The 26,683-nt window shown below is 38.0% G+C and overlaps 1 protein-coding gene across 1 annotated transcript in view; it reads left to right on the top strand.

Annotated features, from left to right (window-relative positions):
• CPNE4 (copine 4) overlaps positions 1 to 26,683 on the top strand; it is a gene marked incomplete at both ends in the record, with an annotated part of 190,701 nt that overhangs the window by 135,864 nt on the left and 28,154 nt on the right. Inside the window, 4 exons of the mRNA XM_082277487.1 lie at positions 606 to 704; positions 9,622 to 9,708; positions 10,284 to 10,343; positions 15,740 to 15,873. Coding sequence (XP_082133613.1) covers positions 606 to 704; positions 9,622 to 9,708; positions 10,284 to 10,343; positions 15,740 to 15,873 — 380 coding nt within the window. The remainder of the gene's footprint in view (positions 1 to 605; positions 705 to 9,621; positions 9,709 to 10,283; positions 10,344 to 15,739; positions 15,874 to 26,683) is intronic.

The following is a 26,683-nucleotide window of genomic DNA, read 5'->3' as shown; positions in this document are numbered from 1 at the left end:
CATTGAGATACTCATCTTTATGCATGACTTTAGGAAAGACTACCAATGAGGTTTGATTTGAATAGTCACTGTTGAGCAACACTGGGAAACAGCCAAGATACGGGCACCAAACACTGATGTTTATAGTTTCAAAGCCATTTCAGAAAATTGTCTGTAACTATTGTCTCACCTTCACTGACTGTAAAAATGAGAAAGGTAATGTTTGCCCAAGGCAACCAGAGTTTTGAATATTAATTTATATTTGTAAAACATGTCAGTGAGGTAAGTCACAACACCGTTTGACCATGAATATGCAAATACACATAATCCTGTATTTTCACACCTGACAGAAAGATGTAGACAAGAAATCCTTTCTTTCTGAAATACATGAGTTTGTTTTCATTAGGCAAACTCCATAACACAGAACTATCAGCAGCAAGCTGTGTTGAGATTCCACTTGCCGGTTTATTTTGATCAGAAACAAGAATATGCCTTGTGATTTCCTTTTAGATAAAACACTCCAGCCAGTTTATATCATAATTTTTCCTGTAACGTTTTTCAATAAAACTTCTTTTCTGTCTTAAGAAAAATGTGCTGTTTTGTTCTTTTCCCCTTTGTCTCCCCAGTGCATAGTTTGGGACTGGGATTCCAATGGAAAGCATGACTTCATTGGAGAATTTAGCTCGACTTTCAAGGAAATGCGAGGAGCTATGGAGGGAAGACAGGTGAGTGGAAACCACCCAAGCAATCTCAATATGTAAGCTCTGTAGAGCAATATTCCCCAGACAGTCCTGTCATAAAGCAGGTGGCATTGCCTCATCATCTCCCAGAATTTAGTTGTTGTGTTGATCTCTCCCATAGGTTTTACTGTTACCTGGACATGATAATCTGAAAATGTAAAAAAGCATTTGTTCCTGTACTTTTATGCCTGAAATACTTAAGGTCTTTTTCTAGTTCCAATTCCACAGGCATTTCTTTCCACTGAGATTTATTTCCTTTGAGCCCGGGCACATGGTTTCCATGAGGTGCTGTGCTGCAAAGCAGATGCCCATTCTGGCTATTCAAAGCATTTCCCTGCTGGCCTAAAGGCCTCTATTGGGTGAGGGTCATTCTCCGTCTTTCTCCATTTCACGTGTGCTGCATTCATTGCTGCCAGCTTTAACTAGAATCCATCATGATGAAGTTAACTGGTTTTATAAATATTTCATGATTTACAGTCCTAAGGGAAAATGAAATTGTTAGCTTATCAATAATTTCACTTCTTTATGTCAGCCTGATCTTTTCAAATTGCAGTTGATAGTAATTATTTAATATGATAAGTGATTTAGCATATCTAATTCCAAAAATTGTCATTTTCTATTATTACTTACTTCTAAAGGTGTTAGTTTTGATAAATTCTGTGAGGGGGAGTTAAAAATGTTGATCCTGCAGATAATTTGTATTCATTGTTCCACTGTTGTTGTGATCTCAACCCCAAACACAAATGCCTAATAAGCTTTATCTGGGCTTTATATCAAGGTACTGTTTATAACATGTTAGTAAAAATATAACACAGAGTCAGAAGGTGTTTGATAAATGGTAAGCAGTCAGCCTATGCCATATGTCAAGAAACGTTTATGGCTCTTCTAGATGTTTTCTATTGAAGTTCTTAGAATACCCTAAAGCTTGGCAAATGCTGCTCATGGGTGTAAAATACTGCTGATATGTTTCATGTATTAGCCCATTATAAATAACTTCTGAACACAACCTGAGTATAAATAAAACCCTGTTTTGCTCTGTCAAATCAAGTCAGAGGATCAAAACTTTTATCAAATAAAATTTAAGTGGAAATAAAGAGGTAAACAAATCCCAGAATTAAAAACATTAACAAGGCCGGTGATGTGAGAACACTCCAAATTTGTATACAAATACCTGTGGCTCAGGAAGGGACTGTGTGAGAATAGAAAAGGATGTGTATTTTCAATGTAAATGTCTTGAAACCATATCATGGTCCTTCCCAGCAGACAGCTTGTTGGCCAAGACAACAACTCTGGTTCAGAGTGCCAGGAAGGGCTCTGCAGGATAAACCATGTATTCTTTATTATGATGGAGAAACAGTGTGCTTTTTTTCATCCTCAGCTAGCAAAAAGGATAATTACTCTTTCACAGGCATAAAAAGTTAATACAGCCATTTGTAAGTTCTTGTTCTAGGCTGTCACTGCAATATCAGAGTGCTGTCCAGAAATGTTTTAATGTTGCCCTATGCTATAAGTGCCTGAATCTTACTCTTTCAATGGGCCTGCCATTTGCCACTCTGCAGGTTGTCTTTTACCTATAACCTTTTACTTGCAGTCTTCCTCCACACACCTAAGGCATTTTGCCTTTTTTTCTTCCTTGTTCCTCTCTTTCTGTTGTGGCTGTGTAGTCATTCTGTGAGCTTGCACCTGCAAAACCCTGCTGTTGGTACAGATAATTCTCATGGGACACAATTACCAATGGGGGATTCAGTTTCCTTTCTCCTCTTTTCTAATCCTTATTTTGTAGCCTATTCTAGAGGAAAACAAGATTGAGTGGGTAAGATAGTAAGTGTTAGTCATTTAAGTGGCTGATAAATAGTGGTACAAAAATATAAATGCCCATGCTAGATGGCTCTTGCCCCTGATGAAATCAGGGTTTGATGAGCACTAATAGCATGATAGACAAGAACAAGCAGTAGGAGTTTGAGCAGGTCCTGGTGGAGGTGACATACTTATGGAAAGCAATACTATAATCACATGTTGTACCAGAGAGGTCAGTTGTGTGGGAAGCCACGTCACTTGGCTGGAGCCAGAATGCAATTCCCCTTCCTCTCTCTCCCTGTCCCTTCCCCATCCTATCTCATTTTTCTCTATTCTGTAGAAAGAACCATTGCTGCTAAAGGCAGTGTACGCCATTGTCTGTGGACCCCATAAAAACATCTTAGTGCAGAGTTTATGTCAACATCCTTTGTGCAACCTTAAGTAATGTGATTAGCAGTTGTCAGTTCTTTTCTCTAATTTTAGTCTCCCTAAAGAAAAAGCATGTGCAATGGAGTGTTTACTTTGAATAAAGTGGTTATAGTGAACCATGAGGAAATTATAGAGAAGGAAGGTGTTTTGCCTTCAAGTAGATGTGTTGCTAGGTATTTCTGATAAAGAAGGCCATATCAGAGAAATGTAATTATATGTGGGTGGGGAGATGGGTAGGTTAAACATAGTTCTTTGCTCCTAGAAGAGACCCTTTCATAGCCTCAGACCAGCAAATGCTGTTTTCTGTGTAACATTCCTTTCAGTCAGAGGAGTAAAACTACATCTTTCAGCCCCTGGTATTAACATTCTTTCACAAAGCATCACAACAGTGAGTGTTGAGTGTCAAAGATGAGGACCAAAATCTGGAACTTCATCTCAGATGCTGTGGAAGCCAGAGTAAAGAGCAGAGCTCAGGTCTGACGCCCCTATTTGAGTTGCTAAGGAGATGCAGCATAGCTTATTCTGGTTATATTTTCTTTTGTGCAGTAGACTTTACAGCCAGCTACAGTACACTGCTTTAGTTCTGTCAAAAGATAATCAAAACACCTTTGTGATCGTCAGCCAGGGTTTTTCACTTTCCCAGGAAACTGGGAGAGAATTGGAAGGAACAGTCATCATTGATAGGGAATCCAGGAACTTGCTTAAGCTTCTGCTGCAAATCTGTGTGGTTTTAAAGCAGGCTACACCAGTGGCACAGATCTCCATCTCTGCCCATCAGCATTGTCTGTATTGGTTGGAATCAGCAGCACAAGTTTTCATAATTGCATTAATCAGTGAGAGTGGGAGTGCCATAGTTTGTGCTGGTGAGCAGGACGGACTGTGTGGCATCTGTGAACTGCTAGTGCTTCTCACCATTTCACCAGCTCACCTCATCTCTGGAGGAGTTGACAAGGATGCTGAAGTTGCCTTTTAATTGTACATAGCTCGTCCTTCAGAAAGCACAGAGTATTCTGACCCATTCTTCAACCTCCCCCTCTAAAAGATATTTTTGTCTTGTAACCAATCTATCAACTGCTACAGAACCACTTGAGATGGACAGAATGGATATGTGTCAACTGCTTACTTACAGGAGGTGGTGGTCCTTCTAAGACTGTTCCATCCCTGGGCTGTGTACTGATTATCCCAAGTTTTGAGTGTCAGCCTCAGTTGAGCTTACAGTCAGCTTGCTGGCTTGCCTTGGCTGTGAGATTCCTCAGAAATGTGTGTTTGAGATCAGGCATCATTTAGATAAATGCTGTGAATCTAGCACTGGCATCTTCTGAGTGGTTAAACCAGTTCTGTATGAAGAGAAGGGAAAATTCCTTACCTGAATGAGATCACTTCTTTTGATCAGAAGTGGCATAAGTTGTTTATGAATTTCTTCTCTGAATGTGGTATGTCTTGGGTGAGATTCACAAATCTTGAATTATGACTCCTTCAGAGTGTTAGGTGCTTCTCCATGACTGAGAGGACTGAATTCTGGGCAAACTTGCTGGTCTTCTGTTTTAAGAAGACTTTCTGATCATGAACAACCTCAGGATAATAACTTTATGTGGTTTTGTTCCATAAAAATTACCTTATGGTCACAGACTGTTATGTTCTGACACCTAGCCTGTTTTCATACAGACCACCAAAAAAAGATGGCACAAAGAACATACTCTTGTTCAAATTCACATCTGAAGCAGCCATTGCATGGACCATGGTTTAGTGGTGAACTAAACTGACCTGATGATCATAGAGGTCTTTTCCATCCTGTAATTCTGTGGTTTCTAAATCTTCTGTTAGCACTTTCCGCCATTCCAAACTTCATTACTACTCCTTCATCATAATCTTGACAGAAAAAAACCCCCACAGTAACAGTAAGTCTGTCCCTATTTATGACATCTTTTTAAAGTGAAATACTAATAAATACTCTTGAGTTTATTGTGTCTTAGGATTTCTTCCAAGAATATATATATGTTTTTAATATCTGTGAACAGTGGCAGTCTTTAAGGTGTTCTAATATTAATCTATCAAGCATATTTTAACAGGACTAGAAGAAGCTTGAGATTATATAAATGTAAATACTATTAAAGCTTATCACAGCTGAAAGGAGGAATCCTCTATTAATGAGAAAAAAAAATGTCACTTTTTTTTTTTTTTTTAATCAAGGCAATAAAGCCAGAGGGATTTGAGAGGAAAAAAATCGGGGAAATCACCTGGATCCCCATGCAGCACAGGAGTTATGTAAGGAAAAAATCTGTTCCTGTATTACATAAAAAATGGACACGTGCGCATTTGCACACACACAAAAGGAAAGAGGAGGAAGAAACCCTGCTGTAGTACGTCCCATCTCCACTGACATTCCCACAAGTTCAGGGTGTTATTAGAGAGGGCCTTTGCATCTAGTAGCTCTTCAGATGACTGTGAGACCTTTAAACTCTTGGTATTGGGCCAAGGCGTTTATTGACACCAGGGGACAATTCCATGGGTAGTCTTATCAGGAGACAGCCCAGTTCACCTAGGGCTGTCTGCAACACCAGCAGCAGCTGCTGGCCGCAGACAGGGCAGCAGAGGCCTCAGTGGAGGGTGCAGCCACACCAGGCACTTGGCAAATCCCTATGAGGAGGTAGCCATTGGTACAGCCTCAGAAGCACAGGGGAGGCTGGGGACCTTGGCTGAGGAAACAAGAAATGCTTTAATTTCTACTTCATTCCCCAGGGGCAAGTTTCCAGAGGAAATCTCTGATAGTGATTAAAAGCAGCTCTTCTCCTATGGTGGATGTATTTCTGGGACAGAAAGAGAAAAAAGAACCAAAACAAAACCATCCTGTCTTCTTGCCTAGGGGGATGGCAGGAATAATGTAGCCTTTCATGTGGGAGGAGACTCAGTTCACATAAAACTGATTTGTTTTTCTTGAGGCATCAGAAAGAGACAATGAAGGATATAAAGCTGCCTGCTATTGATTGGGGGTTTTACCCCATCCTTTAGACTGTGGTGCCTCCTTTGTTATTTACAAACTGTGCCATTTGTTGCAGCAGCTGAACAGGAAAGAAGAAAGAAACCAAAGAAGTGCAGGGGAGGCAAAAGAACATGTTACTGCTAACACAAGCTAGGCTGCAAGCAACACAAGCTCTCTAGCCCTTTCCTTACAGGCCTACCCAATGTCCTGGTGTGCAAGGACTGTCCCAGAGCAAGCAACTGCTATCATTTGTCTTGCCTTAGGGTACATGAAGCTCTCCTGACACCTTCAGTTCTTTCTCTGAATAGCTTGTGCCACGTACTGTCCAAATTTTGGTTCTACAATGGTTGCCTTCATTTAGTCACCTCCACTTCTCTTTGCTGGTGTGTGGCATAAATGGTTGCATTGTTTGCTTTTTGCTCTCTTTTGAAGGTTTTGTAAGAGAAGGAGTAAGGATGTTTGGAAAGACAGTATCCTTCACTGCAAAGAGTAACATCTCCCACTGAGGGATGTCTTGTCTCCTCATCACAGGCACAAGAGGATTGGGACCTTCCAAGTGTCAGCATTAGTTCACTGACTCTCATTGAAGAATAGCTGAATGGAGTTCGTTCAGAAATTTTCCGCACAGTGGTTTAAATTTAAGCGTATAAAAGAATCACCAACACAGTATAGTCTTGGGAGTCCATTACCAACATTTGCAACATTACTTAAATTAACAGTAGATAGTTTAAAACCAGGTTGCTTTCTGTTTCAGATTCTCTGTGTTGTTTGACAGGGAAAGAGTTTGCACAGCCCAGAGCTGTCAGGCATTTGGAGGAAATGCTAAGTGACTTTCAGAATGACGAATCCGAACTTCACAATGTTTACCATTAGTGTCAGATTGCAGACTATTGCATTAGCTTCCTCTCAACTGAAAAGTTAATTTAAGAGCAAAAATGAATCGATAAAAAACAATGTCAGATACCAAATCAATACTGGGAATGTAGGAACAGACTGGAAATTGAGGTTGGCCTCAACAGTGCAAGCAAAATACTTGAGAATTGTTTCTCGTTATTACTTACCTGCTTAGAGCTGTATTCTGAACTTTGTTCTCATTATAAAAGCTGGATAAATAGTAAGACCTGTATAGGAAATTTCCTTCAAATGGTGCTTGTTATATCTTTAGATTGAACTGTGGGAATTGCCAAGGTCAGAACTGGATCTTGGTGGGTAAGTGAAGGTTGACTTTTATGTAAAACAGTTTTATTGGCTTTTTTAAGCCTATGAACTGGGAAATGTCTTCTCTCTCCTCTCTTATTCCTTTCTCTTCTTCATACTTTTATCAACAGATTTAATAAGTGCAAAATTGTTCTTTCTTTCTGTTTTCCTGTTTTCTGTAAATTTTCTAATCTGTTCTTTCCTTTACTTTATTATCCACATAAGCCAATAATGTTAATGACTTGCACATAGAATATTTAAATGAGCTTTAGGTTGTTACTGAGAATTGTTATCCATACATCTCAAAATGCTGTGCAAGGTAGGTGAACATTCATAATTGCATTTTACAGTTAGCTCAGGAAACCTGAGAGATCTTTTCTTCCTTTAAGTGATGATTAAACTTCGGTCCTTATTTATTGTAAACTTCTTCCATAAATGAATACCATGAAAAACATTTTTTTCAGGCTTGAATAATCCTTTCCTGAGGAGAGAAATTATGTGCATAGTATATGGCTTCATATAGGTCAGGCCTTGTTTAAATATGTACATTGAAAAAATATTCATGTTGGAGGATGCTAAAATTAAGGAGGTTCACCTTGGATGTTCAGGGGAAAGCTACTAGACCTCTCCAGTGTATTTCAGTGTCAAAGGGAGGAATCCTGTCTCCTATTTTTTCTTTCTATTTGATATATTACAGTGTATGTATAATATACAGACAACATGATTTTTCTGTACGAATGTTTCCAGTAAGTGTGGAGACAACTATGTGTTAAACCATTTTACCTGACCGCAACCTATCAAGATGGGAGAGGGCAGTGCTTTTGCCTTGCTCTCAGACCCAAACATGAGCTTATTGCACTCCAGCATTGTGTCACAGAGCACTCTCTTTGCTGGGAGAGAAGGGCTTTTATTTCTTGAGCCTGACTGCTTCTCTTGAGTAGTGAAGAAATATTTATGGAGGATTTTCCCTGAACATGTATCTGTATCTGCCTGTCTTCTCAGTTGGAACATTTGTTTCACAAGACAAATAACTGAGCTGTAGGCTAGCTGGGAGAGCAAGCAGATGTGCTTCCTGCAGTTGGAACTTTTTTTTTGTCTTTTCCCATTCTTCACTCTGTCACCTGTCTCCATTTCACAGTGATGAAAAATACCCCTCCTCTCCTGTGCCAAAGTGGTCTCATATTGCTCCAAAGCCAGATGTTTTGCCTTCCGTTTTTTTGATGTTTGACAAAATCTCTTAAGTCTGGAATACTTCAGAGACATCCAAATAATTGCTGTTAGGCAGTGGCTTGAAGCTTGATGAAATTTCTGGGGCTGAGCATAAAGTAAAAATAGGTTTTGGTGCTCAGACACTTTGTTAGGATGTATCATGTATGTACCTCACTATAGACGAAGTATTGTGACACTTAGGAAGGTTTTCATTGTAGGCAAAACACTGTTACACTTAAGACGTTTCATTTCAAAATTTCATAGTAGAGATTTTTAGATAATCGATCATTCTGGTTCCTTTTGGAATTGTATTTCTTTCTGTTACCCAGCATCACATGTTTTGTCCCCACACTTGGAAAACAGCTCTCTGAAGGAAAATAGTCCTGTTATTAACCTTATGAACAGCACATTACAGATAAAAATCTGTATATACAAATGCCAATAGACACTTGCATGTACAAATGTACATTTTACTCCTGCAGTAAGAGGCATGAATAATATTGTAGACATTAGAGGTGAGGGTCTGAAAGCTTGGCCTTATCACGCTGCCTGAAACCAGAGGAAGGCAGAACATTTCAAGTGGAAATGATTAAGAACCTGTGAGATGTTATGATGAGAACAAGGAGATGTATTTCAGTAACAAGGCAGGACTGTTTTCCTGTAAAACTGACTATCTCTAAATAAAACTATGAAAAAAAATTCAAAAAGGGATTTTGATATATTCTTAGGGATAAATTTCAAACATATCAGTAGTTAGCTCCATCTTTGTGAACACTTTACTGATTTTCTTAACTTTTTATTTTCCTGTCAGACTTAAAGGAGAAAGCGAGATGATTGCTGACCAGAATTTTTCTAATCATGAGTTTAATACAAAACTCAGTGTTACTGTGACAACAGTTTTGTAGTTAATACAATTCATCAGGTTGCTCTCTCCAGTATTTTCTTTTTTATTAAGTTTCTTCTTTTTTTTTCCTCTTAAGTGATCTCAAAAGATCCTCAATCTTTCCTATGTAACACCTGAAACTACGAGACTGGAAGATGACAACAAATGAATCTGGATGTCTCCCTTAGTGCCGTGTCCACATGTATATGTTCAAAGACTGATGTTTGCCCTGGGCCTTTTTCTATTAACTATTTTCTGCATAGTTAACAGTTTTCATTTTTTTCCTCTCTGTGTGCCATTATCTGTTATGATTTAGTCAACTGTGGAAATTAGGCAGTGCAGTTTTTGTCAATTATTCCATCTGTACATAAAATTTTCCTGCAGAGTGACTGCTATTTTTTTCACAGGTACAATGGGAATGCATTAACCCCAAGTACAAAGCAAAGAAGAAGAACTACAAGAACTCAGGCATTGTCATCCTTAATCAGTGCAAGGTATGTATATGTTTTGCTCTTTGTCTCTTTCTTTACTAAGCTCTCAGTGATAAATTTTAATGGTGCTTGGAACAAAATGGAACTGCCTGTAGAATAGCAGTGGAAACTATTCCCTACAAAAAGTAAAGGCAAGGATTTGAATCTCAAAAGTAAGTTGACTGTCCTCAACTCTCGTTACATTTCTCTTGCCCTATCCCTGCAGTTTTACAATGCAAAAGACAATACTAAACTCTAACACCTAAAGACTTGCCAACTTTGTGTGTATCCCTTTTAAGACTTCCATTTTGTCTACAAAATTTCTCTTGTTCCTCCTAAACCAACAGCAAAATTTCCACTGAATTCCCACTGAGAAGCAGTTGGTTCTACTTCTTATGTGAATTTTCCTTTCTGTAGGTTTAGAATTTTGATATTTTTTCTGTTTATAGTTTTGTTTCTGTCTCAAACTGTATTTAATGATTTCTTCCTTTACCTTATTTTCAGTTGGTCCCTCTCCTACTTCCAATTTTTTTTCAGGCAGTTCTCTTACGTTTTATCAGTATGCAGCTAAGTTGAATGTCTTGCTTTCTTGTCTGCAGATACACAAGATGCATTCTTTCTTAGACTATATCATGGGAGGCTGCCAAATACAGTTTACAGTAAGTGTCTTACTTCTCTAATTTGTTTTGAAGAAAGGGAATCCCCTTAGATACCAATTCATTACTTTCAGAGAAATGATTCTTACATGCCATTCCTTGGTAAATTATTAAATTCTTTTTGCAAAACGTAATAAGGGCCAGTCTTCCTTTCCAGAATGAGTGCTCTGCTAAAGCAAGGTTTTTCCCCTGAAATGGTGCTATACAGAAAGTCACACACAGAGAGATCCAGCCAGGGATTTTTCTCTGTCAGTCTGGGGTAAATGCTGGTGTTTCATATCTCAGCCATAGCTACCAAGTAAGGTGGCACTATAGGGGTACACAGTTCTAATTTAGAGTGTACTCAGAAGCTATTCAGTTCAAGGAACAGGGTGTAAAAGGATTTGCTGGGCTCTTCATAAACAGAAATACAGTTTTTTGCATTTCCATTTAATAAATTTAGAAACATTTAATGATGTGTAGGTTTGATTTTTTTTGTATCATGTATCTAAAAATTAATATACTTAATATCATGCAATATGATATGATATGATATATCAGTTTTTCCCATAGCATAGGAATACGGATTGTGGCTCAGTTCCAATCTGATTTATGTGACTTCTAATTCATGCCAGCTAAAGGGCTAAAAATGCGCACCAAGGTATTATTCTTCTGCTGGAGATCTTTTCTTTTCCTGTAACACCCTGCCCTACTTCTGCTCCCACATATATCAGACACTGGATGCTACTGAAATGTCCCATTTCACATTTTCCAGGCAAGCCTTAATTTTCCAAAAAGATTTGACAAAAAAAGAAAGTTGTTTTTTTTTTTTTTTAATTGTACCCAAAAGTTCCAGCAGCAGCTATAGACAGTAGTGGATTGTCCTCTTGTGTATAGATCAGCTTTTTGAGGTGTTAAACATGGACTTTGTCTGTACTAATCACAAACTCATTGGATAACACCCAGAACTGAGGACTCTGTTCTGGTTTTGAAGGAAATACCTTCTGCAGTGGGCAAAGATCTTCATAGTTGTCTTCTCTCATATAAAGCATACTGTGTAATTAATTACCTCTCTGCCTTACCCACCTACTTCTTTTATCCCCACGTATCTGCAATGCAAAAGGAGAAATCCACATATTTCTCCTTCAAGTCTGAAACTTTGCAATCACCAGAAACCCCTTTAATTTATCTTTTCTGACATTTCCTCCCTAAAATATGACTGGAAGAACTCAATTATCAACTGTGTTCAAGATTGTTATCAGAAAGACATTAATGTCTTCATGTAATGTTCAAAAGCCTTTTCTAATCAGGGCATGTGCTTAGGCACATGCAAAGACCAGTTAATATGCATTTCCTATAGCTCCAGCTCAAGAACAGGAGCACTGCCACCATTAGAAAGTGTCTAGGGATTTACATATTAAGTTAAGTTACAGTTGTGCTTTTCAAACTCTCTTTGATTCCTCCTAGCTGTTTTCCAATGGAAGAAGGAGTTCTTACTCAGTGCAAGGAAGGGTTATGGCAATTTGCTTGCCTTTTATTTGCTTATCACAGGTTTCCTATTAGTAGGCTGTGAAACACAAGTTTAAAAGTAGTGGGGCAAATGGGTTAAAGTGGATAGTACCTCTTCTACTATATTTTACTATATTTCATTTTACTGAAACAAAACAATTGGTAATAGAAAGCTTAAGTAAGCTCATCTGCAAGGATGGGCAGCGAGGACATAAAAGAAATGGAAGATTCATTCTACTGTGAACTGCAGAAATCCCTGAATTACTATTGCCCTCAATGGTAAAGCATTGTGTAAACTCATCACTATCAGTTTTCAACCTGCGTGGACCCAGGGTAAGCCATGGTGACATCTCTGTACCTGTAGCTCTCTGCATGCATAACCTAGTGGTTCTACCTAAACATCGTCACAAACTGGCTCTCCACATATTTTCCTTCGCTTTTCTTCTACCAGTCCTCAGTATTATTGCACAGGCTGGTTGTGAGATGTGGTGTTGTTTTCCGAAACAAATTCTCCGGTGGTCACTCAAACAAAAGGGTGCAGCCTACTGGGGAGATATTCCATTCTCCCTTGCTTCCTGCATGCATCATGTAATCCCCTCTTCACATAGTCCTAAACTGATTCATTCAGACCACTGAAACAGAGGAGGCCTATTCCTTGGACTTTCTCAGATTTCCATTTTTTTTTAACTGTAGTGGATTTGGGGTTGTTTGAAACTCTCCTGATACGTGTATTCTTGTTGTCATTGTTCTAATATTAATGACACTTCTATTGAGCTCATGCTGTGTACAGGCAGTATGATACAAATGTGATTTGAAAGGGCACTTGCTGAGGGAGGGAAAATGGGATGCTAAACACACATTTGATAACAAAAAGCTGTAGCATGATGTACCTGCTAATTTAAGGTATAATGAAAGCCTTGGTAACATCATGCTGTGTCTTCTTGGGATGCTCTGTACCTTGATTGTAGAAGTTAGAAAGAATATCTCTGAAAAACAAAAGTAAACTTTTCCTTTGCTTTAAAACCAGTTATTAAGAAGTTTTCATCTACAGAGATCGACAGTGCTGATTCCAGCCCTCTATTTTTATGCCCAGTTTATTGCCAAACACTGTATCTCTTATCAGTGTACCCTGCTGCAGAAGAAATGTTCAGAGGGTGGCAGTGCAAATGGGTCTGTAGTCAGAAGACATTTCCATCACTTTAGGAAATACAGCAGAAAGGATGTGTAACATGCATAAAAGGAACTGTAATAGAAAGATATATCAGACAGATGTTCTCTCAGGCAAGTCACGGTATTGGGCAGCCTGATTTGTTGCTGACAGATCTAGCAGGAGGTCCCAGCTATGTAGGATGTTTTGAGTGTAGTGAAAATCACATTTTTACGAGTCTGAGGGAAAAAAAAAGAAGCTGGTACTGAGTATAGTTATTGTTCTCTTATGCTCTTATTTAGCTGAGGGAAGATGACTGGTACATTGGAAGTGATACATTTAAAGATACACTGATAAAAATCAAATGTACGCACTGTAAGAAAGATTCCTCCTTTGCTGCCCAAAGATAAGCTCAGTTGTGATATTAACATAACTTCTGTCATATATTAAATCATTTTTACAAATCCTTATCTGATGTATTTGCACAAGACCTTGGTATTGTTGAGTAATGCTAAAAGAGCAGAGCTCTGCATTGGTATTTTAGAATCATGGCAATTTAAAGGGGTCATCTTTCTTATAAGTCCTCTCTGTGGGAGTCAAACAGAGACTTGGATCAAATTCAAGCACACTGCATCCAAGTACAAATATTCATAAATTCTTCATCATAGGAAATGAGGGGTTTTTTTTTACTTATCAGCAGACCTCTGCTGCAAGGACCATTTCCAAAAGGAAGCTTGTTCCAGGAAGTGTTTTTTGCTTACCCGAACACTAGCCACAGGCTTTCTTCCAAGCTCATGAAACCTACTCCTTATTCCTACTCTGTATTCTTGTTCTCATTTCCAAAGCAGTTAGCCATGGCTAACAGCCATAAAGGAAGTCTTGTCCAGTTCTGTTTGATGTGTCACTAAAGTCTTGTTAAGGTGTTTTAGTGTTTTGAGATTATCAGCAAAACCACCTACTTTTAACAATTTTACAGGAATCCCCTTTGTTTCCCTATCATACAGTGGCATTTTTGTGCCTTGTATAATGAAATTAGGGTCAAATTAATGTCAGGGAAAATATACTTATTTTTAAGAAAATATGCATACCTTGAATATGCATACCTTGAATAAGATTTTTTACAAATAATTTTCCCAAAACTAAGCTAGTCCGTACAGGCATCCATAGGTTTATCTTGGGTTTCACAACCACTAATGTTGCTTTCTTCCTCAGTTAAATATGTGTAGTGCTTCTCGGTTACGTGCCCTTACAAGTGAAGTCATGAGAGGTTCTCCACTGATTTATTCAAGATAAATCCAGATACCATTTTTGGAAAAAGATCTATGTGGAAAACAAACTCAGTGCTTCAGTGCCTGAACAGTGAGTAGGAAGCAGAGGTGAAAGATTACTCTTATCTGCAAGTCAAAAATCTCATCTCTCTCCTGACTGGATGTGGTGAGGTGCCAGGGGTTCATAGGTGATCAAGGCAAAGAAGGGAGTTTCTTCAGCTAAAAGATAGAGGTGGAAAATCAGAACCAGTGGATGAAAGCCATTTTGGGTTGACCTAGTATGATACTTCCCTTTTACTTTTTAGCATCAAGAAGTAAGTTTCAGAACAGCTGTGTAATTTTTTTACAGAAGCACGAAAATGTCATGTTTCATTTTCATTTTAGAGCTGCATAAAGTAGCGTTCCCTGTGCCAAGCAGAGGCTGCAGCTGGGGAAGCTGAACATTTGCAAAAGCAAGCTGTGCCTTCAGAGTGCTTTTTGCAGCCTTTAGCAAGACCCTTTCTTAGCTTCCAGCTACACTGTAAAACTGAAATCTGAACTTGCTGCATTTGTCTATTGAATATTCAGGTGTAATGGATTTTTTAGAGGAATAGGTTATTAGACACAAGGACATTTTATAAATGGCTTTGTTCCCTCTGTAAGACCCTTGGGATTATTGTTGCTCCTTTTAGGAACTCCTATAAAGCAGCCTCACAAATTCAACAGAGGACTTTCTGATCCATGACAAAGGAAGTTGCATGCCAGAGCCTACCTTCAGTGAGAAGTATAAAGAGCATTTTAAAAGGGAGAAATTAATTTTAAGATGATTCATTAATACTTGCTTTTGCATTGACTACTTCCCACAATCTTCTCTAAGGTTTTTCAAAAACAACAACCAAAAAATCTTTGCAGGATTCAAGCTTTATTTTTACCCTGCAGCTCATGGTTAAGCTTGCTATTGACTGTGAAATTGGGAGGGTTAATTATTTAATGCTTAGATGTTTTGAAGACAAAAAATACCAGACAACCAATATCTACTACTACAGCCACAGTAAGAATTAAAATAGCTAAGAAATGTCCCTAATTGGAGTTTTAATTTATAGTTTTAGTAGGACTTGTAACTCTCTAAGGACATTTTTGTTGCAAAGCTTTTATGTCCTGAACGTCACCTGAGCTGGAATAATTTAATTAAATATGAGAACCTAGAGATAGTTAATTTGATTCATTTTTATTAGAACATAATTTTCCCCATAGAATAGCAATGCAGGTAATTTTTTACCTAATTATGCCATTTTAGTTTTGTTATCTCTTATTTTATAAACTATCATTTGCTTCTACGTATATTTACCGGTACAATCCTAATTCAAATTTGATTAAGTACACTGTAAAATGACCTTTGCTTTAAGGCTGCTGTCTCTTTGCTTCAGCAAATTGTTTCTGGTAAAGATACATAGTTGATGTAGGTATACTTATGCTCACAAGAGCTCTGCAACACATTGACTTCTTTTCTTTTCCAGGTAGCTATAGATTTCACTGCATCAAACGGTGATCCTAGGAACAGCTGCTCGCTGCACTACATCCACCCCTATCAGCCCAATGAGTATCTGAAAGCTTTGGTAGCTGTTGGGGAGATTTGCCAAGACTATGACAGGTAAATAAACACGTTTGATTACAGAGTTGTCTTTAGAAAGCGTTTTCACAGTGTGAAATTAATGACTGCCTGTGGCTGGCTGCAGAAGCTCCGTGTTTAGGCACTTAAGAGGAATGACTGCACGTCAGTACAATTAGTCTATGTTAACCTGCTGTTGAGAGTGACACTGGGTTTAGATTAGTTTCATGGTAAAGAAAGTCACAGTTCTTGGCTGTGTGGCTGATTTGTGTGTTAAGTTTCAGGTTTATATTCACATGTTAAAATTACATGTTAGAGTGGATTTTTTGTGTGTTCAAGATTAACAACTTGGAGCCGGTTTCACAGATGCTAGCAGCATCCTTTCTGATACACTTGGGAATCTGTTTGTGTCCCATTCTACTGAAGAGTGCTCCTGAGAAGTTCAGTATGTGAAGTTGTGTTTGAAACTGAATTTGTAATTGCCTAAACTGCTTATTCCCAAGGTCTATTCTCCTGGACTGTTGAATATTGCACTCTCTTCTAAAATTAGTGTTAAAAGCTAGTGATAGTGTGCGTACACAACATGCCTTTAAATAAATAAACAAATGCAGGTAATTGAACCAAATATGCTTTGATTACATTATGTACTTCTGTTGCTTTCAAATAGGCTGCCTGATTCTATCAAATGAATTGCCCATTATTAATCTAATTACCAAGTACATTTCCTTTAAATGTTCTTTGGTGGTGAAACACAGTATCTTGCACAATTTTTCTTTTTAATATTTGCACATGTGATAGATATCCACCCACCGCTTTGCCATATGTAAATACCAGATCTCAAGAAAAAATGGTATTTCCAGTCAAATTTGAATTATACTTTCTGCAGTGACTTCAGACTATGGTTTGCCTGTTACATATTGCATATACCAATTAGCCTGCTCAGAGGCACTTCCATTTGCATGGTAATGAAATGTCTTCTCAAAGAATGAGAAAAATACTTCCCTGATATGAGTTCTGTAAGAATTTGATGGTCAGATTTAGTCAAGGAGTCTAAGAAAATTAATATTTTATTGTAAGTGGGCTGATAATTCCCCAGTAATTATGCAGTAATTTAATAATTACTAGCAATAATTCAGAGGATTAATAAACTTCAAAAAATAGGGAAAGGAGTAAAAAGGGCTGGTTTATGCAGACAGAATTTTTGATTTTATCACTTAAGGTGTATTTTTTAAGAAAATTAAATAGTTAAGTGGCACAGTCCCTTCTATATGGAAATATTAATCTGAATCAGGATTCTTCTCTCAGTAAGTATATTTCAATCAGTGCAAAAAATATTAGCCAGTTATTTTTTAAATGAAATCATCAGCATCATTGTGTTCTATTGTGCTGCAGAAAATGCCTATTGATGTTAATCAGCACAGCAGAGAGTCTATGAGCTATGAACTAGGGCTGAACAAAAGCCAGCTGTTTTCCCATGGAAATGTCACCTTTTGGGCATGTGTTTGACCTGTACATGTTCTCAAGTTGTGACACGATGAATATATTCCCATGGACAAGTTGATTCAACATGGTCAGTGCTTTCTGATCAAAATGTCAAGTGAGGACCTTTTCTTTATACTTGCACATTTTGAATCCAGGAAATCGGAAATGAGAATTTACAATTTTTCAAAGAAAAGGAAAGAAATTAGGAGGGGCAAACCTTCACACAAAATGATCTACAGGTTCTGTATAGACCTTTATTGTGCTAAGTTTCAGACTTTGCATTTGTGAGCAAATATAACCTACAAAGCAAATCTTCTGTATATACACTTAAAAAAATTTACAAATTCAGTAGAAATCTGAAATGTGGCAGAGATCCATAACTGCTCCAGTGAGTCCAGTCATACTTCAGATAATGGAGCAGGACATCTGTTTCCAGATTAAGATAAACCGGGGGTGAAAAGAAATGGACTTGCTGAACCTAAGGGCTCTTTAGAGCCAGATTGTCATCATTTGCTAGGGGGCATGTGTTTACTGAGATTAGAATAGGAGATCACACAATGGCAGTGCTCTTACGTGAAGTTTTAGAGTTTGCACCCATCAATTATCTCCAATAGGCAGAACTGGCTGATTTTAATCCAAACCAAGGAAAATGAAGGGGTTTTAACTCAGTCTCAGGATTAATATATTTGAATCAAGCGAAAGAATAGATGAGTAAAATAAAATCTGTTGTTTGCAATACTTTTTGCATTCCAATAGCAGAGCTGTAGAATTCTAAGTACTTTTTTTACTTATATACCAGCAGACTGCTTTTTTAAATTGCAAAAAAATCCCCATGTGGTTATTAATGAAAATACTTCTTTCATTAGAAACATTCACATTTATTTGTATTTTGGGGGGAATTGGATTGGCAAGTAATACATAGAGAGACTACATTCAAAATGCAAAATTTTCTTTTACAAACTCTAGCTAGTTTCGTCAGTCAAGCCAAATCTACTCATAATCTAGGTTTCTGTACATATCAGCTGAACATAATCATCTGTAAGTAATTAATGCTCCAAATTAAGTGTTGCCTCACATCCCTTGGTACAGTGGAATAAACTCTGCTCGTCTGAAAGCACATTTATCCATATGGTTCAGAGATTCCTGAAACAGTTAAATGAGTAGCGCCGTTTTGCATGGTTAAGCATGAAATTTAAGATTCGTTCTTTTATCAGTAATATTCAGAGAATGAGAGGGAGACACTGATCATTATCCTGATTGTAGAATTGCTGCAGTCCTGTAGGACTAGGCCAATCTGATAATGGTAATGGAAATGGAAGAGCTATTCACCTGCGTAAAATACTTAATACTTTATCTATATGGCAGAATTGTTTCAGGCTATAACAATGTTTTTCATAAAAGAGAAGATAGAGTGTGTAGGTGATAACCAGTGGCTAAGCAACAACAGCAGTGGATCATAAAGGAAGGAGAAACATTTATTAGTTTTAAGGAATTAGGTTCTAAAATGTAGTTAGAAATACTGGAAAGGGGAAAACACATTGAAAACTTAAAAATAAGCAGACAGCTTCATGGAGAAGAATTTATTTTAAGTTAAGTGGCTCATGAATGTTTAAAAATGACCTCATGAAGTAATAAGTGAGAAATACGTATTTCTGTTTAAACATTTTCAGAAACTGTCTTTTATATTAAAAGTTACGTCACTGGTATAATTTTACCTTGAAATTCTGCAAGTCTATTCCACCTTTTTCTAGCATAGAGAAACAGGTGAAAATTAGGAAAAATCATTGGGTACTGAAGTACTTAATATTAAAAGATCTGCTTCTGTATCATTTAATGTTTATTTTTTACCTCAGTATTTTCTGTATTGAGTTCTCTGTATCAGAAATCAAATCAAATAATTTCTGATGACCAGCAATACCAGCCTAGCCAGGATCCTGAAAAATCAATTGATCACTACTATTATGTGTGTATTCCCTCTACATGTTTTGCACAATGAGTTAGCAAGTTTACTCAAGGCAGATGGGGTTAAACCCAATTCTCTGTGTTGGCTTAGGGCTTCTAACCTTCAACAACTCTAAACAATGGTTTTGGCCACCCATTTGTTTTGGAGCCTGGTGGAAACCCCTTCAAGAGAATGCTGTTTTCAAAGGGTAGGTGGCAGGTGTGTTTGCTGGTTGAATATCCAGTTATGAGGAAAGGCAAACTCATTCATCAATTGAAATAAAAGGTCTCTGACTAAACTCTTTTAAAAGCCATGAAGCTCTCTTAAGTTATAGAGTAATTTTGAATGTGTCCTGTTCTGAGTGGTACCTCTTCCCCAAATGCTTTTCAATTTGTATCATAAAACTGCCCCCTGCTTGGCATGGAACAGCACCATTTTGGAAGCCAGAGAAGCCTGTGGCCAAACTGGAGAATCAGGGAACATTTGCTTTCCTCTTTTGTCCCAGCATAAGGTCTGGCCATGTCCTGACTGCAAGTCAGGACCTGAACTCCTCTTTGTATATAAAACTAGAGTTCTACTCGCATGTGTATTAATATTTAGGTATGCATGTAACATAGAGGTATTATATATATGATGTACTATATTTATTGTTAATACTGAACCATTCAGTAAAAAAAAATTGATTTCTCTTTTGTGCTCTTTTGTATCTTCCCTCTCTGCAGAGCAAAGCCATAAGTCACAATAACAACAGTACTCACAGTTTATTAAAAAGAGCTGGTGCTTTGATCTTAATGATTTGTTTTACTGGTGCTGGAATACAAGCAAGTAGCCATGAGTGTAGCTCATCTTTCATTCTGCAGTGATTGCTGTTTCTAGCAAAGGAAGAATGGGCTGGAATGGGACTGTAAATAGCTTATTTGTAAGGATAAATGTTTTACTTGTACACAATACTAAAGTCTGAAAAACCTCCTAAATGATCTTACATTATTGCAGGTTTTAATGACGTTATTGTGAATGAAGCCCATGGCAGGACTTGCAAATCTGCTCCTCACTTTGAAATCTGATTTCTGCAGTTGGTAGTTTTCCTTTTGCTTCTGCTTATTAAGAATCTCATTATATTACATTAAATATTTATCTTTGCATTAAAATTTCTGTTCTTAATCAGCAAGACAACAGACCTTATTATCTAATCCTATTGAATTCAGTCTGACTCAAGCAAATCCTGAGGTATTATGCAAAGTATGGATGGCACTAAAATGGAATTAAGAGTTTTACTGAATTTGAACTTTATTGTTCATTGTTTGCCCGCACCCAAATGTCCAGTGCCTCCCATTTACCTGGATGATTTTTATTATTTTTTTCTACACATAGTTTTATGTTTGTGCATACAGAGTTCTTCACTGGATTAATAAAAAGTATTCACAAACATGTAGGAGAATCAGCTTTTGTATGGTTAAATCAATATTCATTCCTTGAGAAAGACAAAGGTTAGATGTACTTTATAAAATGCTTTTAAGCATTTACTGTACTGGATATTTGTGGAACTTCCCATTCTTGATGGGTCATCCCCATTCTTATCTATGCACTCACTCAATGCATGACTCCATATGTTTGACCACATAGTCTTGTAAAATCCCATCAAATCGATCTCCATATTATTCAAAATCTATTTCAAAGTAGTCTTATTTCTTAATTATTTTAAATCTGTTTATTCACTCTTAAAAATACTGCAGATTTTTCTTCAGTTTCAAGAGCTCTTGAAACACATGGAAGATAAACTGTTTCCTGACACTAATGTTTTCTTTTCATTTAGGCAAATAGTCTCCTTAACTCTAAATCCTCAAGTAGGTCCTTGAAAGTGACATTCACGCTGAGATCGTATATTAACAAATAAACTGCTTGTGTAAAACCTACTTGACTAGCAACCTCCCCAAAGGCCACTAATGAGCAAAGAGTACATTATTCCTGCAAAGGGCCAAAATTATTTGTGTGTAGATGTCCCAGTTTGAGACAAATTTGGAGGAAAACATCTGAAATGAATGTATCCTCTAATAGAAGGTAGATTTCAGCAGCCCCTCTCCCCACCAGGTTCAGAAAGCAATTCCTCGGAGGAAAGTGAAAAAAGCTATTTATTTAACAATCAGGGTGCATGCAGGCACCAAAAAAAAGAATGAATAATGTTAAATAATGAAATCTCTCGCTGTGGAGAAGACCTAGGAAGATTCAGAGTTCTTTGTAGGTGTGGCTCTGCCCTCTCTGGGTGTGGGGTTTGGTGTGGGCCCCTCTGGGCTGCAGTGTGGGGCTCCCGCTGATGTTCTGGTGCTGCTGAACGGTCCAGAAGAGAAGAAGAAGAAGCTAAAGTCCCAGGAAAGGTTCTTGCCTCAGCTAGCAGGCTAGCCAAAAAGCAAAGAATTTTAACTCTCCGTCTCTCCTGAGAAAAGGAGCCGAGTGCTGGGAGCGAGAGCGAGCGAGTTATCTGTGTTTTTGAACACAGGCCGCAGAAAGAATTCCACCAGCTCCTCCCCACCCTTAAAGGTGCAGACTCGTGTCTGGCATAGAGCAGGCAATAGGGGCTACAGCATCATAAAGTCGCCTTAAGACAGTAGACCTCTAAAAAATACTTGAGTGAAAATTTAGAAACCAGGCCACTTTCCACAAAAGACATGAAACTCCCGGTCTGAGTTGCATCATTATCTTCTGCAAACAATGAATTGCAGCAGTTGCTGAGTAAATGCAAAAATTGCTCTTAATGGTTTCTTTTTCACATTTTAGGCCTGAGCAACTATGTTCACTAGGATTGAAAACTGTATATAAGCCCATCCTTCCCTGTAAATTCCACTTGAAAATTTAGAAGGGAAAAAAATGAAAGGAGAAAATAAAGGGACCAGGGTTCCCAGCTCAGCTTGTCCCTTTTGGTGTAGAACTAAGAAATGAAAAAAAATATAGGCCTGGTGAAAGTTCCAACTGTCCCAGAAATACTTCTCCTCAGACACCAGCAGAGGGCAGTTAGGGAGGAGAAAGAGGACAAGGGATGTGTAACACAGTACATGTTGTGAAAGTCATATACAAATCAGTGCAGTTAGTCCCAAATACAAATATCAGTCCATGCTTAAATACTGTGGTTTCAATTAAGGATTTAAGTGGAGAGTGATCCCAGAGTTTACACCTTGCTTTAGTAATCAAAGCCTTATCCCCAAGAATCACCTAACAGGTCGCTTCATCCTGAAGCTCTGTCTGGGTTTGTGGATGAAGAGTCAAAAAGTTACCTTGGCTGGAAGGATCTGTCTTAAATACCTTGAGGTAATTTTGCCAGACACAAAGAGAAAAACAGAACCTTGCTTTGATTGTGATAGTAGTATAATAGTAGTTCATTAAAACTGGGGCAAAAAAATGATGCCTAGAATAACTGGCACTATATGTGACATTAAATATTTCATGAACTCCCTACGTAGAACTGTAGATGTTAAAATTTTATCTACTCATGCAGATCAGTAAATAAAAATATGCTTAATTATTAAGCATCTCTCTTTATCACTTTAATTACAGAAACAACCTTTCTGGAGGCTGTTTAGCAAAAAAGCTGATTAGCATATCTAAACAAATTTAAAACTCTTGAGGGAAAAGACATGAATCTTTTTATTTAGTGCTTTAATAGGACCAAATTTGCCTAGACATACAACAAAAGAAAAATGGAGAAACAGTAACCTGTACAGAAAAACTTGTAGCTTATGTTTGTCAGTAAGCTCGGGTGTGGGTAAACATATTCTGAAGTGTTTGGATAACCCAGGTCTAGAACTGCACTGGCAAAAAGGAATCACTAATAGTTTGCATCATCAAACTGGAGTGAAAATCCTTGGCTTTAATAGCTGAGGACCTAGGCTGGCACAATTACACAATAAATAAAAATGTATATTCAGTATTTGCCCTTGTAGAATTTGTAGACTGCTGCCATGTAGGGGTTTCCACAATCACCACTTTTTATCCCAAGACTCAGTACAGGAGAATTAGTCTCATACACCAACTGTGTTGGGAAGAGGACTTCATAATGGCTTCTTCTGCAAATGTACATACATACAGACATGCACGTGTGTGTACATGTATTTATAGACACACACACACACATTTATGTACATTTATGCAGGCCATTTATCTGGGCAGATCCTGTCAATTTTTACAGCTCTGCCTTTTCTGTTGCTGAGTTTTCATCTTTGTGTCTTCTTTGTCTCTTTTCTTCCAGGAACTCAGTTCCTCTGCCAGTGCACCAGTCACGAGCAGTCTCTTCCAAGTTTCTTTTGTTAAGAAACTGCTTAGCTGCAGTTTCCTCCAAATGCTTTTCAGACATCTGTTACATTCTGTCAGCTGGTAGATACCTCAAAATCTGAACCTTCTACATGGCTTTTCTATGTGGTCTTTATTATTTCTCAACTCAGTTTGAAATCTCCTCTGAAGAGCATTGGTCAGTGCAGTACCTGGCACTTTCCTGCAATGGTGCAGACTGGTACTGTAGGGATTTCTCTGTCAAAATTCCTTTCTGAAGAAAATGACGTGCAGTATAAAACCCTGCAAAAATTGCATTCCACCTACTGCTACTGTAGAGACTACACATCTGTGTGAAGTATAAGTAAACAAGCATAAGTAAAGTAGCAATTTCTCTTGTCATTTTCACTGATGCCATTTGATGCTGTTCTAGTACATCTTTAGTCAATGCAAGCATCTCCACAATTTCAGAAGTGTGACTTTCCTCCTTGCATTTTTAAGTATGTAACTAGTTTAGTCATCTACTCCATTATGTAAGCATATAGCTGAGAAGCAAATTATTCACATCTGGAAACTCATCTGTGGGGTAAATGAATACCATGCCTGAGTTTAACAGGTTTGTGGGTCCAGTTGCTCTTCATTAAATCTAGGCAATTCTTGTGAACTAGGTTGCATTTACTATCTTAGAATCGCCTCCAAATTATGGTGAAATTATCTTTGTTCAGAGATTCCAAATGATCAGATGAACAGAAGATAGTAGCCCATTTCCTCCTGCATATTCAGTGCTGCCTAGCTGAATGTTTAGTCATCAGCATACTTCAATTATGGTGTTGCTCTAATTTATTTTGTTAGTGTTCTTCATTTTGACTTAATGTCATTCTGCTTTTGGGAAAAGTACACCAACAGCCCATTTGATCACATTAAGTCACTGTATAATCTCTATAAAGGTTTTATCCTGCTCATCCTAGAAAGTTCATTTGTATCTCGAGAGCATTTGATGAGAAATTCTTCTCCCACCAACTCTCTGTATATATATTGCAATGCAGTCCTCTATTTCCCTCTTCCCAGCATGCCCCTTACGGATAGATATTTTCTGATATAAAACTCTTGCAGAGGAAGATCTCTGACCAGCCCTTTTCAATGTAATTTGTAAAAAAGGACAGAATTATGTGCCTATGTGGTGGCAAAGCTTTTGTTCTTGTGCTTGCTTAGTGCGGTACACACTGTAAGCCACACTTGTGGTTCAGGAGGGCAGGGCCCCATCACTGGTCAGTCTGGGGTTCTTCACAACCTGTACCTTACACGATGGAGTTCAGCCTCCTGCCTGCAGTGTTGCCTTCAAGACATGTCAAGTTTTACATACCTGAGATTTCAGTTTGTGTGAGAATTACCTTTCCAGTGATGGTACAGTTTTCTATACATAATCCCACAGATAAGACAAATCACTATATACAGAGTTAGGGTTTTGGAGGGATATATGTGAAACCTCTTAAAATACAAGACGGACTGAAAACTGCCTGGTTTAAGAAGTTAAAGACAACTCACTGTAGTGTCTTGCAGCATACCCTTTCCTAGTTTATTCCCAGTTGTAGAGTCTCATTTCTTTTTCAAGATGTATTTTCCTGAATTGGGTCATTCATGTAGGCATAAATCAGGTCACTGCAATTTATTTGTTATCTTGCAGGGAAGCTTGACATTTTGTCTCACCTTCCTGAGTATGTTATTTTATTAGGCTATCCTTCTAGCAAGTGATTGATCTCACTGCCATTTCCTTTTGCTTAACCTACTCCTCCCTCAAGCTCTAATGACTTTTTTTTTTTTTTCTATGTGTATTTACTTTTCCCCAGCCTAGGAATTTCTGCATTTACTTGCTATTTTTACCCTGTAGAGCTTCTTGTGCCATTCTTTTAATGTTAACAAGGGGGAGTGTAAATCCATTGTTCCTGGATTTGGCTTTGTAGTTATTTCATGAGTTGATGCCTTTTGATGGTTAGCTTCAGGGAATTTGTATTCCCCTGCTTCATTATCTGTTTCCCCCGCAGGTGAGACAGGCATTGCTTCATATTTTTGAATTGCAATTACATGACAGTACCTATTTCTCAGTATTCAGCAGATTCCAGCTCCCCTAAGGTGCCTGGGAGCTGTAATTAAAGATAGTGAGTGAATTTTAGTGTCAGGATTTTGCACCAGATTACGTAGCGTCTCTGTGATAGCCCAAACGATGTACTGATGCAGTGATTTACCACTGGCTTGCATGCTCCCAGCTCTCTTTTGTGATCAAGATGTATGATAATCAGCTTATCCTTGCTGCTCCATTAGAAATCACTGTGCATTATGGACTGAATGCCAAGCTGTGTTAGGCACAGAGCAGGTTTGGTTAAACATGCAGTAACCTGGCCGAAACCAGAGATGTGGTTGTATCGAACCAGACGTAACCACACAGTGAATATGTGGTGACAGAGTAGCAATCCCTTAGGGAAGAATACAGAATAGTGGGTGAAAACACTGCTACTGCTGAACTCTTGTGGTCTTTCTGACTCTGGGGCAGTCTGAGAGCTGGACCACAGCCTGGGTCTGCATCCTGGAGGAGCAAAGGTGGCTGTGCAAGACTGCAAGTGGTGAAGTGGATGGACTCTGGTCCCTTCCACTGAAATGGTTTTATTTAGCCCTATTTGATCATAGAATCATAGAATGGCTTAGGTTGCAAGGGACCTTAAAGATCACCTAGTTCTAACCCCCATGCCAGATCATCTCCTTTATTTACCCAGCTCTGCTTGCAAAGCGGGAGCTGAAAATGTTTAAATATTTCAAATGATTTCTGTATTTTCTTTGGAACTGTTGTTAATCCCTGTAAGCTGTTATGATTCAGAATTTACTGGCATCAAGCCCTTCTCAGATAAGTACTAAATAATATACTCAGAAACATGATTCATTCATATGCTTTAGAAAAAAAAACACTTAATTCAGCTTGTGTTCTTCCAGTTCACTCCCTGAACATGAAAGATTACTATTTTAATTGAGTTTAGAGATAGCTCTACTTTGTGGCATTTGCTGTTTTCTATCTTTTCCTTTCATTTTTCCTCTCTGTTCTCACCCTTCCTCTTTCCATGCCCTTTTCCTCTCCTTTCTCTCCTCACATTCACACTTTCCTCAATTACATGTGTAACACAC

Source organism: Coloeus monedula (assembly GCF_965178545.1).
Source record: "Coloeus monedula genome assembly, chromosome: 1".
NCBI lineage: Eukaryota > Metazoa > Chordata > Aves > Passeriformes > Corvidae > Coloeus > Coloeus monedula.
Note: the sequence above shows the minus strand (reverse complement) of the source record. Positions and strands in the feature narration are given on the sequence as shown.